Source organism: Prunus dulcis, unplaced genomic scaffold, assembly GCF_902201215.1.
Source record: "Prunus dulcis unplaced genomic scaffold, ALMONDv2, whole genome shotgun sequence".
NCBI classification, from domain to species: Eukaryota; Viridiplantae; Streptophyta; class Magnoliopsida; order Rosales; family Rosaceae; genus Prunus; species Prunus dulcis.
In genome coordinates, this window is record NW_023010167.1 from 8,291 (window position 1) to 22,005 (window position 13,715).

At 42.8% G+C, this 13,715-nt stretch overlaps 1 protein-coding gene across 2 annotated transcripts; it reads right to left on the bottom strand.

The window, feature by feature from the left end:
* Positions 1 to 7,714: 7,714 nt before the first annotated feature.
* LOC117613088 (PTI1-like tyrosine-protein kinase 3) lies at positions 7,715 to 12,330 on the bottom strand. Of its 2 annotated transcripts, none has more exons than XM_034341735.1 (8): positions 12,001 to 12,330; positions 10,990 to 11,167; positions 9,986 to 10,239; positions 9,747 to 9,873; positions 9,371 to 9,644; positions 8,546 to 8,678; positions 8,356 to 8,442; positions 7,715 to 8,197 (listed from the first exon to the last, which is right to left on the bottom strand). In XM_034341735.1, the coding sequence occupies exons 2-8, from the start codon at positions 11,081 to 11,083 to the stop codon at positions 8,075 to 8,077; spliced, it is 1,092 nt and encodes a 363-aa protein (XP_034197626.1). In that variant the 5' UTR covers positions 11,084 to 11,167; positions 12,001 to 12,330; the 3' UTR covers positions 7,715 to 8,074. The 2 variants fall into 2 exon arrangements, with proteins under 2 accessions (XP_034197626.1, XP_034197625.1); XM_034341734.1 differs by lacking the exon at positions 12,001 to 12,330 and adding an exon at positions 11,601 to 11,651.
* Positions 12,331 to 13,715: the final 1,385 nt, after the last annotated feature.

A 13,715-nucleotide genomic window follows, 5' to 3' on the forward strand; every position in this document is an offset into this window, starting at 1 on the left:
AGAGCAATTAAAGAGAGGCTGAAGTAATAGTGCCGAAGACTTTCTATTAATTTCAGTTGAAGAACAAATACATTGTGAGCGGTTACAGTTCGGACCTGCCGTAGGCTAGGTCACTTGTAGTAGTATTTGAGATGTTCTACGTTCCAAGGATGGCCGAGGGTCTTGCCGTTGGAGTCTCTTAGTCGGTAGGTTCCTGATCGAAGGATACCGATGATCTCATAGGGTCCTTCCCAGGAAGGTCCGAGGGTTCCTTCCGTGGCATCTTTGGTTGCTAGCCATACCTTGCGCATGACCCAGTCTCCGATTCGGAATGAGCGGTGTCTGACCCTAGAGTCGTAATACCGAGAGACACGTTTTTTGTAGGCTTCATTCCGAAGGTTGGCATGTGCCCGGTGCTCTTCAAGGCTTAGAGAGATGGCTTCTTCGTTCGGCTTCGGTGCGAAGTTTTCCGTTCGGTAAGAAGGTTTGCCAATTTCCACATGCACCACAGCTTCCGAACCGAAAGCCAGGGAAAAAGGTGTTTCACTAGTGGACGTTCGGTAAGACGTCCGAATGGCCCATAGTACTTCGGGAAGCTTTTCTGGCCAGGCTCCCTTGGCCTTGTCCAGCTGCCGTTTCAGTAGCTTCTTCACTATTTTGTTTATTGCTTCGACCTGACCGTTCGATTGGAGATGGGCTGGTGATGCGAAAAACAAGTTGATTTTCAGGCGGGTGCAAAATTGCCTGAAGAGTTCCGAATCGAATTGTCGACCGTTATCGGTAATGATTGCATATGGGATACCGAATTGGCAACAAATATGAGTCCAGACGAAATCCTCCATCTTTGTTGCCGTTATGGTTGCTAGAGGTTCGGCTTCCACCCATTTGGTGAAGTAGTCGACGGCAACCACTGCATATTTTACCTCCCCCTTACCTTGCGGCATTGGACCGATCAGGTCTAGTCCCCATTGTACGAAAGGCCAAAGGCTTACAATCGGTGTCAGAGGTTCGGCAGGGATATGCGGAACGTTACCGAAGCGCTGACATTTATCACATCTTTTCACAAGTGAATTAGCGTCCTGATGCATGGTCGGCCAAAAGTATCCCTGCCGAAAGGCTTTGTAGGCGAGGAATCGGGACCCGGAATGGTCGCCACACACACCGTTATGGATCTCCCGAAGGACGTAGTCCCCATGTTCTGCCGTAAGGCATTTGAGATATGGGGTGATGTAGCCGCGCTTGTAAAGCACATTGTTGATGACAGTGTACCTTGCTGATCAGTATCGAAGCTTCTGGGCCTGGGCCTTGTCCTCAGGAAGGGTGCCGTTGGTCAAGTACGAGTAGATAGGAGACATCCATGTATCCTCATACTGTACGGTACACGTTTCGGAGGCTACCGTGCTCGGTTGGGCAAGGATCTCCACCGGCACCTTTCTTCCGACCTTGTCGTTTATTGCCGAAGCCAGGCGCGCCAATGCATCGGCATGGCTGTTTTCGCTTCTGGGGATCTGCTTGATCTCGTAGGCTTGGAAGCTTTGGAGCAGCTGATGGGCGGTCGAAAGGTAGGCGTACATGGAGGCATCCTTGGCGGCGAAGTCTGCCGTTACCTGGTTCACGATGAGCTGGGAGTCGCTGTAAATTCTTATTTGTTTTGCATTCATGCTCTTGGCTAACAGAAGGCCGGCCAGGAGAGCTTCGTATTCTGCTTCATTGTTGGAGGTTCGGAAGGCAAATCGGAGGGCGTACTCGATCTTGAGTCCGTCTGGTGTTGTCAGTACCAAGCCTGCTCCGCATCCTTGTTGGTTTGCCGAACCATCGACGTGCAGACCCCATACGGGAGTTGAGGTGTCAAAGCGTTCGGCATCTAGCTCATTCGGCAATCCAGTTTCGGTCACCGTCCCGGGCGTCGGCTGTGCTGTTGATGGGGTAAGCTCGGAGATGAAATCGGCAATAGCCTGGCCCTTTTCGGCGGGCCTCGAAACGAATTGTATGTCGAATTCTCCGAGCTCGATCGCCCACTTGATCAATCGGCCAGAAATTTCTGATTTTTGGAGCACTTGCCGGAGCGGTTGGTTGGTCAAGACTTTGATTCCGTGCGCTTGAAAGTATGGCCGAAGTCTTCGTGCCGAGACAACAAGGGCTAGTGCAAGCTGCTCCAATGGGGGATACCGAAGTTCAGCACTCTGGAGTGCCTTACTGACATAGAAAATCGGTAACTCTGCTTTTTCTGGTTTTCGTATCAATACCGAACTGACGGCAGTGCTGGATACCGAAATGTATAAGCAGAGAATTTCCCCAGGCAGTGGTTTTGACAACAGGGGGCTTTGCTCATATAGTTCTTTAAGTCTTGAAATGCCTTATCACATTCGGCAGTCCATATGATACTCTGTTTGCCCCCATTCAAGGCTTTAAAGAACGGTACACATTTATCGGTAGCTTTCGATATGAAGCAGGTCAAGGCGGCCACGCGTCCGGTAAGGCTTTGAATGTCCTTCGTCGTCTTCGGCCTCTCCATGTCAATGATTGCTTTTATTTTTTCGGGATTCGCTACGATCCCCCTCTGACTAATCATGAATCCAAGGAATTTTCCGGAAGATATTTCTAAGGTGCATTTCTTCTGGTTCAGTCTCATCCGGTAGTCTTTCAGTATGCCGAACATGATTGATAAATTGTGCAGGTGTTCTTCCGCAGTTCTGCTTTTTACCAACATGTCGTCAACGTAAACCTCCATGATGTTGCCGATGTATCCGGCGAAGATTTTGTTGACAAGCCTTTGATATGTTGCCCCTGCGTTCTTCAGACCGAACGGCATGACATTGTAACAGTACAACCCTTTGTCCGTTATGAATGCGGTGTGTTCGCTATCGGGAGGGTGCATGAATATCTGATTATAGCCGGAATAGGCATCCATAAAGCTCAGCAGCTCGTGGCCGGCAGTGGCGTCCACGAGCTGGTCTATCCGTGGTAACGGAAAGCTGTCCTTCGGGCAGGCCTTGTTGAGATCGGTATAGTCTTGGCACATTCGCCCCCCGCCTGTGGCCTTTCTCACCATTACGGAATTTGCCAGCCATACCGGATACGTTGCCTCCCGGATGAAGCCGATGGTTTGAAGTTTGTTGACCTCCGTACGCATGGCTTCGTATCGTTTGGCATCGTACAATCGGCGCTTCTGCCTAACGGGTTTATAAGCGGGGGAAATGCTGAGTTTATGGCTGATGACCTCGGGGGCGATGCCGGGCATATCTTTGTAAGACCATGCAAATACTTCCGAATGGTGCCGCAAGAAATTTATGAATTGCGCTCGGAGGTTAGGAGTGAGTCTTGTGCCGACCCTAACCTGACGATCGGGCTGTTCATCGCTCCAGGTTACCGTCTCCAGTTCCTCGGCGGGTTGTGTGTGAGGGGTCGGGGACTCATCTCTTGGATCGTCAACTGGTCCTGTACCGTTCGGTATCCCCTGTACAGACATGGTCTCGTCGGGGAGTTTGAAAGAGGTTGCCATGAGAGCCGTGGCGTAGCAAGTTCGCGCACTTAGCTGATTTCCCCGGACAGCTCCTGTGCCGTTGGGGGTCGGGAACTTCATCAATAGCATGTGGGGCGAAAGATGCTCCTTAACCCTCGTGAGTGCCGTTCGGCCAACAATGACGTTGTATGCTGTTGGGCAGTCAACGATGAGGAACTGATCGTATGTCATTGTTTTTCTTGGTGCGGTGCCGAATGTAATGGGCAGTTTTACACTACCGATCGGTTGGATCAGGTCCCCAGAGAAACTTAACAAAGGTGTCAACTGCCGGTTGACCTGGTTGTCGTTTATTCCCATTTCTCTGAAAGCCTCGGCAAAAATCACGCTTACAGAACTCCTGGTATCGATCAGTACTCGCCCTACATCGTAGTCGGCAATGTCAGCTCGGATGATCATCGGGTTGTCGTGGGGATAGAGGACTCCCTCTTCCTCCTCTTTGCAAAATGTGATCGGTTCCCAATGAACTTTTGGTGCTTCATGGTGCCGATTTACCTCTATGCCGAACACCTGAGGAAACTATGCGGCGCGCACGTATTGCTTCATTGAACGGTTGCTCATCCCCGCAACGGTGGGACCTCCGCTGATAGTGCTTATCATGTTTATCTGCCGAGTTGGGTTTGGCACCAGCGCCGGGGGTTGCTGGGCGATATACTGATCCAGCCTCCCCTCTCTGATCAACCGTTCGACAATCTTTCTCATGCTTATACAGTCTTTCGTGTTGTGGCTGTTGTGCTGATGGTATCGGTATAATTTACCGGTATCCCGGTTGTCTTGCCGATTGGGTCTTCGCAGATTCGGTTTTGGTATTATTTCTTGTTCGTTCATCAGAACGGCCTCATAGGTGGTGTTCAGTAGGGTAAAGACCTCGTTGCCGTGGTCACGATTAGGCAGGGGAGCTCGGTGGTCGTTGCGACCGTACAGCCATTTTCCCTTCTTCGACTGGTCTCTTCGATCGGCACGGTTGTCTTTCCTCTTATGGTCTGCCGAATATGAGTCGACCCTCTCGTAGGATGGCGTCTTTGCCGGATAAGCATTTGGTTCTGTATCCTCTCGGCGTGCTGAAACACTGGGTTTCGAGTTGAAGTATTCGGCTTTGGCGTGGACTACTGCTTGCTTCATCAGTTCGTCGTACGTGCGCCAATTGCTGTTGTGTACCAGGTATCGGAAGTGCGAGGACCGAAGGCCACTCTTGAAGGCGCCGTAGGCTGCCCTATCATCTGTTTCCGGACACCTTGAGTATTCGTGACTGAAGCGCGCCGCATATTCCCTCAATGGTTCGTCCTCCCGTTGCCGAATCGTGTACAGATCATCGGCAGAGTATAGATGGTCCGTTTGGATCATGAAGTGATTGAGGAAAATTTGCTTCAGTTCGTCAAAGGAATCTACCGTTTCCGGCTCCAACCGGTAGAACCAGTTCAGGGCTGCTTCGGTAAGGGAAGATGGGAATAGTAGGCACTGCCCCTCATCGCTCAGGCCCTTGCATCCAATAGCGGAATGAATGAAGGTGTGTTAAGGGGTCCTCTGTTCCCGTATAAAACGGTATACGTAGTTGCTGCACCTCCCTATCCTGCCGAGAACGCCAGATGGGCCTGGTGAATGGCCCGGGCCGAAGCTTTCCCCATTCCGGTTCTTAGGAGCGAGCTTTGTCGTTTTCCATTTTCTGGACTTTCTGAAAAAGGAGTCGGACAACAGGGTCCCGGCTTGGGATTTCCCCGGAACCATAATCTTCCGAGCGTCTCCGTGGGCTTAATGAGTTATCCCCTGAGTACCGAGAAGGCGTTGCCGAACGGTAGGTGGATGCTTGCGTCTTGGAAGGGACTTATTCGGATGCCGATTCTTCTGCGGAGTCCAGCCCTCGGACCCTCCGAATAGGCAACTTGCCTCCTAGGACATTTATCCGTGATTCCCTTAGTCGAGCGTTAATCCTGATCGGAGACCTCTGTCTCTCTGCCTCCCGATCGTTGAGCCGATGTCGGCAATCGGAGTAGACCTTCTTTGGGACGTGTGGTTGATCCCTGGGTGTCGGAACTACCAACTGTTTGGAAGGCGCGGGCGTTGCCCTTGCTACCTTTCCGTATTTCCTTTTCCTATGGGGGGGTCTGCAAGCTCTGGGAAGAGTGAGTTGTCTGGATGTTCTGTGTGTGCTGCTGGTGCAGCAGCTGCTGGGTTTCGTCCACTTCGGACGAAAGAAGGTGGTTGTGTTCCTGAAGCCTCGCCATGTCCTTCCGTAGGGATGCGATTTGGACCATCAGTTCGGCTTCGGCGGTTGTTTGGGTTGAGGGGGCGTTCCCGAAGGGAGTGCATGGGGGTAGCGCTGGGCTAGCTCCGATTTGCCTTCCGAACAGTACCCCTTCTTCCGATAGGAACGTGGGTACTGAAGTGGTCCCCATGTGTCTTGGGGATAGTGGGTTGATGGTTTTTATTCGGTTCCCACAGACGGCGAAACTGTTGATGCGAAAAAGTGGTTCGGCACGTGTTTCGCCCAACTTAGTGATATTATGTCTTCGGAAGGTATCTGCCTTCGGAAGAGCAAGTACATGTAAAAGGACACGTTCGGTAAGACCTTGGGGTACCGGTGCGGTACCGGCCGAAGGCTCTCCGATACTTAAGTAAGTACGGTTTTAGTAAGATTAGATGACAGGTCAAGTGGCAGTATACCGTAGGTTTGTCTCTCTTCTCCTTTTGAGGATAGGGGTCGTCTTATATAGGCTTTGGGAGGCGTGCACTATGCTCATATTTCCGATGTGGGACTGTAGAAGCGGATTGTGAGCATGACACGTGTCCTGTCGCAAAAGAGTCAAAATGTATGGCTTCGGCAGGCCACATGCCGAAGGATTTCTGTGATAAATATCGATCATGTCCACGTGTTCGGTGGTCATAGGCCGTTTATTTTCGGTATAAACAAGTTCCATTTGCTGGTATAAGAGAGAGGAGAGGGACAGAGGAGGGTAGTGCAAGGGTGAGGGAGGACTATTTTTGTTCCATTTTTAATTAATTAATGTTTAAAAAATTATTATTTATTTTGTCATTCCACGTGGTAGAATACGAGCAAGTCCAATGAGTCCATTAATTGTTATGTCACCATCTGACAAAGAAATCAAAATAACAAAGGTATGAAGTGGTAGGAAAATGAAAAGAGTTATTTGTTCAAATGGTCCTCAAATTTATACTCAAGTTGCATTTTGGCATCTCAACTAAATTATTCGTTCAAATGGTCCACCAATTCTTTATTAATCAGCGCATTGGTCCTACCGTCACATTTTTTGTTAAATTTAATCATGTGCGCATCACATGCTGCATTTATGGGAGTAAATAAGACTTTTGACAACTAAAAAAATAAAAATATATGACTACAAATTTTATTTTTTAAATTTATTAGAAACTATAAAGGAATTTTAAAAAAAAAACAAAAACAAAAAGTAACCCTAAAAAAAACCGGCCCACTCAACCCCACCCCAATCTCATCCTCCCCAACTCCAATCCCAACCCCTATCTCATTGTGGGTTTGCAATAGCCTCTCATCCCCCTCTCTCTCTCTCTCTCTTGGATATAGAGGGAGAGAGGACAGAACAGGGAGAAGATAGGGTGAGCTATGAGGAGAAGAAGATAGGGTGAGCTGTGGGGAGGAGAAGATGGGGCCCTAGGGCAATGGTTATCAAGTTGGGGGCTGGGAGAGGGAGATAGGTTTTTTTTCTTTTGATTTTTAGTTTTTATTTATTTACAATTTTATTTAACTAGACTGTTTTACCCTTATATTTCACGTCAATATTGACAGAATGTAACGATAGGACTGATGCACCGATTAATAAAAAGTTGGTGGACCATTTAAATAAATAATTTAGTTAAGGTACCAAAATGCAACTTGTGTATAAATTTTAGGACCATTTGAGCAAATAACCCAAATCAAAATTTAGGTTCGAAGTTAACATGAAAAATACTTGAAATAGGAATGGCTGAAACGTAAACTTCCGAATAGCAAGATGAAATTTACTATTTTTTCATAAGTTGTAACAAAAAGACCAATCAGTGTAGATACATGCGGACTGCTTGCGAGCAAATGGCTGTTAAATTGTTTCTTTCTAAAAAATTAAAAGTAACAATAATAATTGTTTAACATTTGGGGCCTTCGAATGACATTTTCTATGCCAAATATGGCAGTTATAAGTACCAAAAACTGATACTCTATACCAGGTTGGTCGAGACTATGCAAAATTATGAACACCCTATACCAGGTTTTGCAGAGTTCGATTTTCCATTACAAAACATGCGCGATAGACTTCATTCAATGATACAGAAGCCAAAGAAAGCAAACAGTATTCAGAGAAAAATATGTCCACCTCACAACCCAATCCCCAAGTCAATTCATAACTAAAAAATTAGACACCGGGATAGTTCCAGCAAAATACAGAAATCAGCAATGACATGAAACTGGCCAAACCAATCCTACACATCCAATATCATATATGAAAAACGAAAGAAAAATATATATATATAGAAAGTTTATGATGAAATCAGCAGGCAATTTGAAAGCAGAATGTTTCAGGGACGCAGAAATTCCAACAGAAGGAAACTTCAAGGCTCCGGAGCTTGTGGTGGTGGCAGCTTCAGAAGTGGTTGAAGAGCCTTGACAACAATGCTCATATTTGGCCGGAATTCAGCTTCATATTGCACACACAATGCTGCCACAGCTGCCAGCTGTATCAACAAAACGAAAATCACATTCTAAGTTGCTAAATCTATAATTGGATATCAAAAACGGTGAGCACACCAATATTAAACAAAAAAAAATTCTGTGAACGGTGGACAGGTGGTTGTGGAGAGAGAGAGAGAGAGAGAGAGAGAGAAAGAGAGACCTTCGCGACTCCTTTAGCAGGATAATCTCCCTTTAGCTTTGGATCTACACATTGTTTAACTTTGTCTTCACTCAATCTTGGAGTAGCCTGAGAAAAAGCAGGGTATATGTCAGGTCAAACTAAATGAAGCAGAAGACTGGTAGAACAGAAAGGAAATGATATTCCCAAAGAAGTAAGCATATAGACTCACCCAAGTAACAAGACTCTGCTGTCCACGTGGCATTGTATGATCGACAGGTTTCCTCCCAGTCAGAAGTTCTAGAAGAACCACACCAAAGCTGTACACATCACTCTTCTGTGTCAATTGACCAGTCATTGCATACCTGCAGAACATTTTTGCAAATTCAAATTAACTGTGATCTATAACCATTTACACTCCTCAATGACCAATAGAGGTGCATATACCTCAAAGAAATGTTTTCAAATAATTCCACTCAGCGTTCAGTGATCAGACTAGTTGACATCATAAATGGAAAAATGCAATTCCAGTGACTCTTGATACAAATGACTACTTGAGTGATGCCTTTTGTAGGTCCACATAATTCAAACCATCCTTATCATCAAAGTTTAACTGAACTATATCTCAATAATAACATGATCCATTGAGAAGCAATTATCATCCAGACCCGCCACAATTCCAGTCCAATACCATCCTATTCTAAATAAAAACTACTTCATCTTATAAAAGGCATATTGAATTTGATGGTCAAAAGAATTGCAAACAGTGTTTCACAATGAGTCCCACGATAAATGCACTTTGCCACTTAATTCCTATCAACAAATAAGCACCAAAGAAGGTGAAGTAAATGATGCAAAGAATTTCGAACTAAGAGATCTCATTCCAGCTGGATGCATCAAATAGCCTAGTAGACAGGTCCTAGCAAACTTTTATTTACACGAGGAGGAGGAGGGGGAGGGAGGGAGTGAAACTTGAAAACCAACAACCCAAAGTAAACAACCATAAAATACATGACAATAAGTTAATAAACACATGTATGTAGTTTAAGAGACATACTCTGGGGCATGATAGCCAAAAGTTCCCAAAACTCGAGTGGAATGAAGACGAGCAGCCATATCAGGAGCCTGATTTGATAGATTAAAATCTGCAATCTTGGCTTTGAAATCTTCAAAGAGAAGCACATTACTAGATCTTATATCTCTGTGTATAATAGCAGGTTGAACCTTCTCATGCAAGTATTCCAATCCCCTAGCCGCATCAACTGCAATTCTCACCCGCTGCAACCAGTCTAGTGTGGGACCTGGTTGAGCCCCTTGAACTCCCTTTCTACCTGTAATTGCACTCACATTCAACTTAATGAGTTCTAGTTTCTACAAGGAAATTTCAAATCAAGTGAATCTGAATTGTAATTAAAAAGAGATGTTTTACAAACCATGTAATATGTCGTGTAGAGATCCCATGGTCGCAAACTCATAAGCAAGCACGCGCAAACTTCCGTCCACACAGTAACCAAGCAACTCAACAAGATTTTCGTGCTTCAATCTCGAAACCATGGAAACCTTAAATGAAATATGTCAAGATGCAGTCAGATACGATAAGAAACCACTAGTCACATATCATATACCAAATTGTGATACAATTATATTTCAAGAAAGAGAGTTGCAGACAGACCTGGGTCAAAAACTCGCCATTTGACTCGGGCTCAGATGCAACGTCAAGCTTCTTCACGGCCACAGCTTTACCATCATTCAAGCTTGCATAATATACTCTTCCATATGATCCTTCACCAATCAATGACTTAGATCCGAAATTGTCAGTCTTCTCTTTCAGCTCCTCCAAAGACAATGGAGGCACTTCAATAGGTGGTGGGGCCTTCTGTACGTCAGATTTTACAGGAGCTGACACCTTATTGCCCTTTTGGTTCCCTAAACATGCAAAAAATAGATGGCCAAAATAATCCTATGTTATAACCGGAAGACATTTCCATTAAATTGTTCCAGTACTTTGTTAGCAACCTCAAAAACCAATTAAACTATTGAATTTATTTCATATTTATAATAACACTAAATTTTTTTCATACAAATTGATTTTACAAAAAACCAACTTATAATGAAACATTAATAACTCCTGAAAATTTCATTTACAAAACTAGTTAAATAAGCTTGTCTGATGAGGAAAAATCAACACATAAGCACACATGAATACTCACACATGCAGACACTTGTTCAATGGGTGATCTTTAACAGCATTAAATTTACAGGTTTCATTTGCCTGTGTATGTTCAAAGCCGAAAACCATAGAAAAAAACTTTGCTATTTGGAGTCAAGAATTAAAACTTAATGTTCAGAAACTGCTGACAGAGATATGGATTGTGGTTGAAATCCATGATGTGGCAAAGGTCATATAATAAACATGGCAATGGAATATTGAACACCGTTTTCATCAAATGGTGGTTGCCAGTTTGGCATAATGTTGGCACTTGTGTTGTGGGGGCAGTAGTAAATTTTGAAAATGATAGCTCAAGGATTTAACTTGAACTCACATTTAGCACTGTAACCATGATTCTAGAATCACTAGAAACTTCAAGAACTAACACCTTATGTTACTAAAGTGATTTCCTTTTTTCAATTACAGGAAACTCTTCATAATTCTAAAGAAAAGTCAGAAAATTGTACCATCTGCATAATGCTTCGGGCTCTTCAGGTGTTCATTTTCGTTTGATGGATAAGACTCTTCGACGTGACAAGTACAACAGAGCCACTTGCGCATCCTGACTTTCTTCCTCAAATATAAATCGTCGTCAGTACTTGTATTCTCCAACCGTACAAAGAAACCAGGGGGAGGGGCATGTGCCTGCATTGTGCCATAATTTGATCGGATTCAACATCATCATATAATAAGTAATTTCTAAAACGAACAAAAGTCCTGATAATTGAAAAATTAATGCTTTAAAAAATATCCAAGAGAAATACAAGCAAATGAAACAATCAGTCAGCACTGTCTTTTTTGGTAATCCTGTCAGCACTGTCATAGATTTATATGATTGCCAAACAAAGCATTGCACATAAACTAAATTTATTCATATAATTTGTAATTCATAACATAATTTTTTTTCTATTTCTTCCAATTCAGTGAGCCTGGTCTCAACAATCAAGAGAGATGGAATCAGATTCATCTTAATTACATACTAACCAATATAATTTCGCATATATACCTCTACTAAACATCATTATTTCGCATATATACCTCTACTAAACATCATTAATAAAAGAGACATTATTCTTACCACTAAACCACGGCGACGGCAGTTAGCACTCTCCATCAAGATTGAACACAAATGCAAATTCACAATTATACCAAAACCAATCAATTGCAGGACAAAAGCAAGAAACCCAGAAACGAATTGATCCCAATTCTTCAAATTAACCAAACAATCTCAGAATTAACAAGCGAAGGAAACCCCCAATTCAATTTAAGAATAATTACAAAAAGGAATAAATCAGAGAAAGGGGAATGGGTTGAGTTCTGAGATTCGGGGAAACGAGAGAAATGGGAACAGGTCAAATAGGGAATGAGAATTAGGTCGTAAAAGAAAAGCCAGCCAGATCGAAAAACCGTATTTACAGGAAATAAGAAGCAACACAAGATAAACAGAAAATTAACAATATAAGGATGAAAGCGACTACCTCTGTTTCTCTTTCTGTCTCTGTTTCTCTCTCTTCTTCTTCGCTTCTCTCTCTCTTTCTCTTTTAGGGTTTGTGAGGTGAAGGGACAGGTAGGATTTGAAAGGGCTTAGGCTGTTGCTTTTTGGGGGGTGAGAGAAAGCTGAGAGGTTGGGTTGGTTTGTTGTACGTGAAAGGAAAAAAAAAAGAGCAGAGAAAGAAAGAAAGAAAGAAAGAAAGACAGGGGGGCAACGCGGAGTGGCCGACTGGTGAGGCAAATCAACAAATGCTCAGATGGACAGATAGATATACTCTCTAATTCCTTCCCATTTATTTATTTATGGAAAATGTCCACTTTCTCTCTCTACAAGTTTGTTTGTCTTGTTTTCTCTCTCTAAAACCATCAAATTTTCTATTTTTTTTTTTAAAAAAAAAATACCATTTGCGATACATACAATTTACAAATGTCCCTCGCTTTTCACAACTCTAAACTATTTTCTTTTTTGGAACTATTAGTTTGGTCTTATTTTCTCCTCCTAAACAAACATATGTTATGTTTTTTTTAATCAGTATGTTATGTTATGTTATTATTCTATTTATTGTTTGGAGTATTTTCTTTCTAATAAAGGGAAAAGATTGGTGGTGGGAAAAAGGAGAATGAAAGTGAGAGAATTTGGTGACTTTGGTGTTTTTGGGGTATTTGATACTTTTTTGAGTCTTGTTCTTTTTATTTTCTTTTTATATATATATATATATTTTTTTTTTTTATCAAAGATAAACTTCATTAGATAAATTTCAACATTACAATCAAAGACATTAACAAGTACCAATCCTAAGAGGGTAACAAACTAACATGTTAAAAACAAAACTAAAGTGCACAGAAGCCGCACTAAAACTATTAGACCACATCATCACAATTAACCATAAACCCATACAAAGTCCACATACCCAACATAACCAAAACCCTAAAGCAACCATGAACCTAAATGAACCCTAGCACCAAAACCTGAAGAAGTGTCGTCACAGCCACATCCACCACTACATCCATAACAGAATTGGGGAAAACATGGTTTCTAGTAATCTACATGAGTATAAGAGCGAAAAAAAACTACCTTGACAAATAACAATTGGGTGATTTGTAGCAATCTCATTTGAAGGCGATGTAGACCCAAATTTAGAGAACATGAGCAGTGTTAGAATGCGGTTTTTTCATTATGTTTCACTTGTGTTGGTGTAAGAGAAAAACTTAACCAATGTCTCATTTTTCTCTCTCTGAAAAATTTACCAGTTTTTATACATAAATTTGTGTCTCTCTTGTATTCTTTCTTTTTTAAAACTAAGTTTGGTCTTATTTTCTCCTTCTAAAAAAACACATAATTTATGTTTTTATTCTATTTATTTTTTGAAGTATTTTTTTTTTCTAATAAGAAAAATATTGGGCAATGTGAAAAAGGAAAAGAAAGTGAGAGAATTGTGAATTGTAATACAGGTATGGGTGGGCTCCACCTTTATTAGAGAGGCTGTATCAATATGTATATCAATGTGGTAAACTTAACATTACTTTTTTTCATTTTTAGTTAAAAGATAAAAGGGGAATGTATGTAAGAAATGTAGTAAGCAGGAAAGAGGTAGGGAGGAGTGAGGAATATGAAACAAATGAAAGAAGGATGTATGAAACAAAAACTTGACAATGGAAGTTAGGGATTGTTTTTAGTTTTTACTCTTTGGTTTTCACTTTA

What these genes read in the sequence shown, in the direction of transcription:
- LOC117613088 (XM_034341734.1), bottom strand. Translation starts at nt 11,636, where the DNA reads ATGGAGAGTGCTAACTGCCGTCGCCGTGGTTTAGTG. An exon ending in CCCGAAGCATTATGCAGATG is followed by an intron (nt 10,240 to 10,989) that starts GTACAATTTTCT and finishes TTGCATGTTTAG; the next exon opens with GGAACCAAAAGGGCAATAAG. An exon ending in TCTACACGACATATTACATG is followed by an intron (nt 9,645 to 9,746) that starts GTTTGTAAAACA and finishes GTGCAATTACAG; the next exon opens with GTAGAAAGGGAGTTCAAGGG.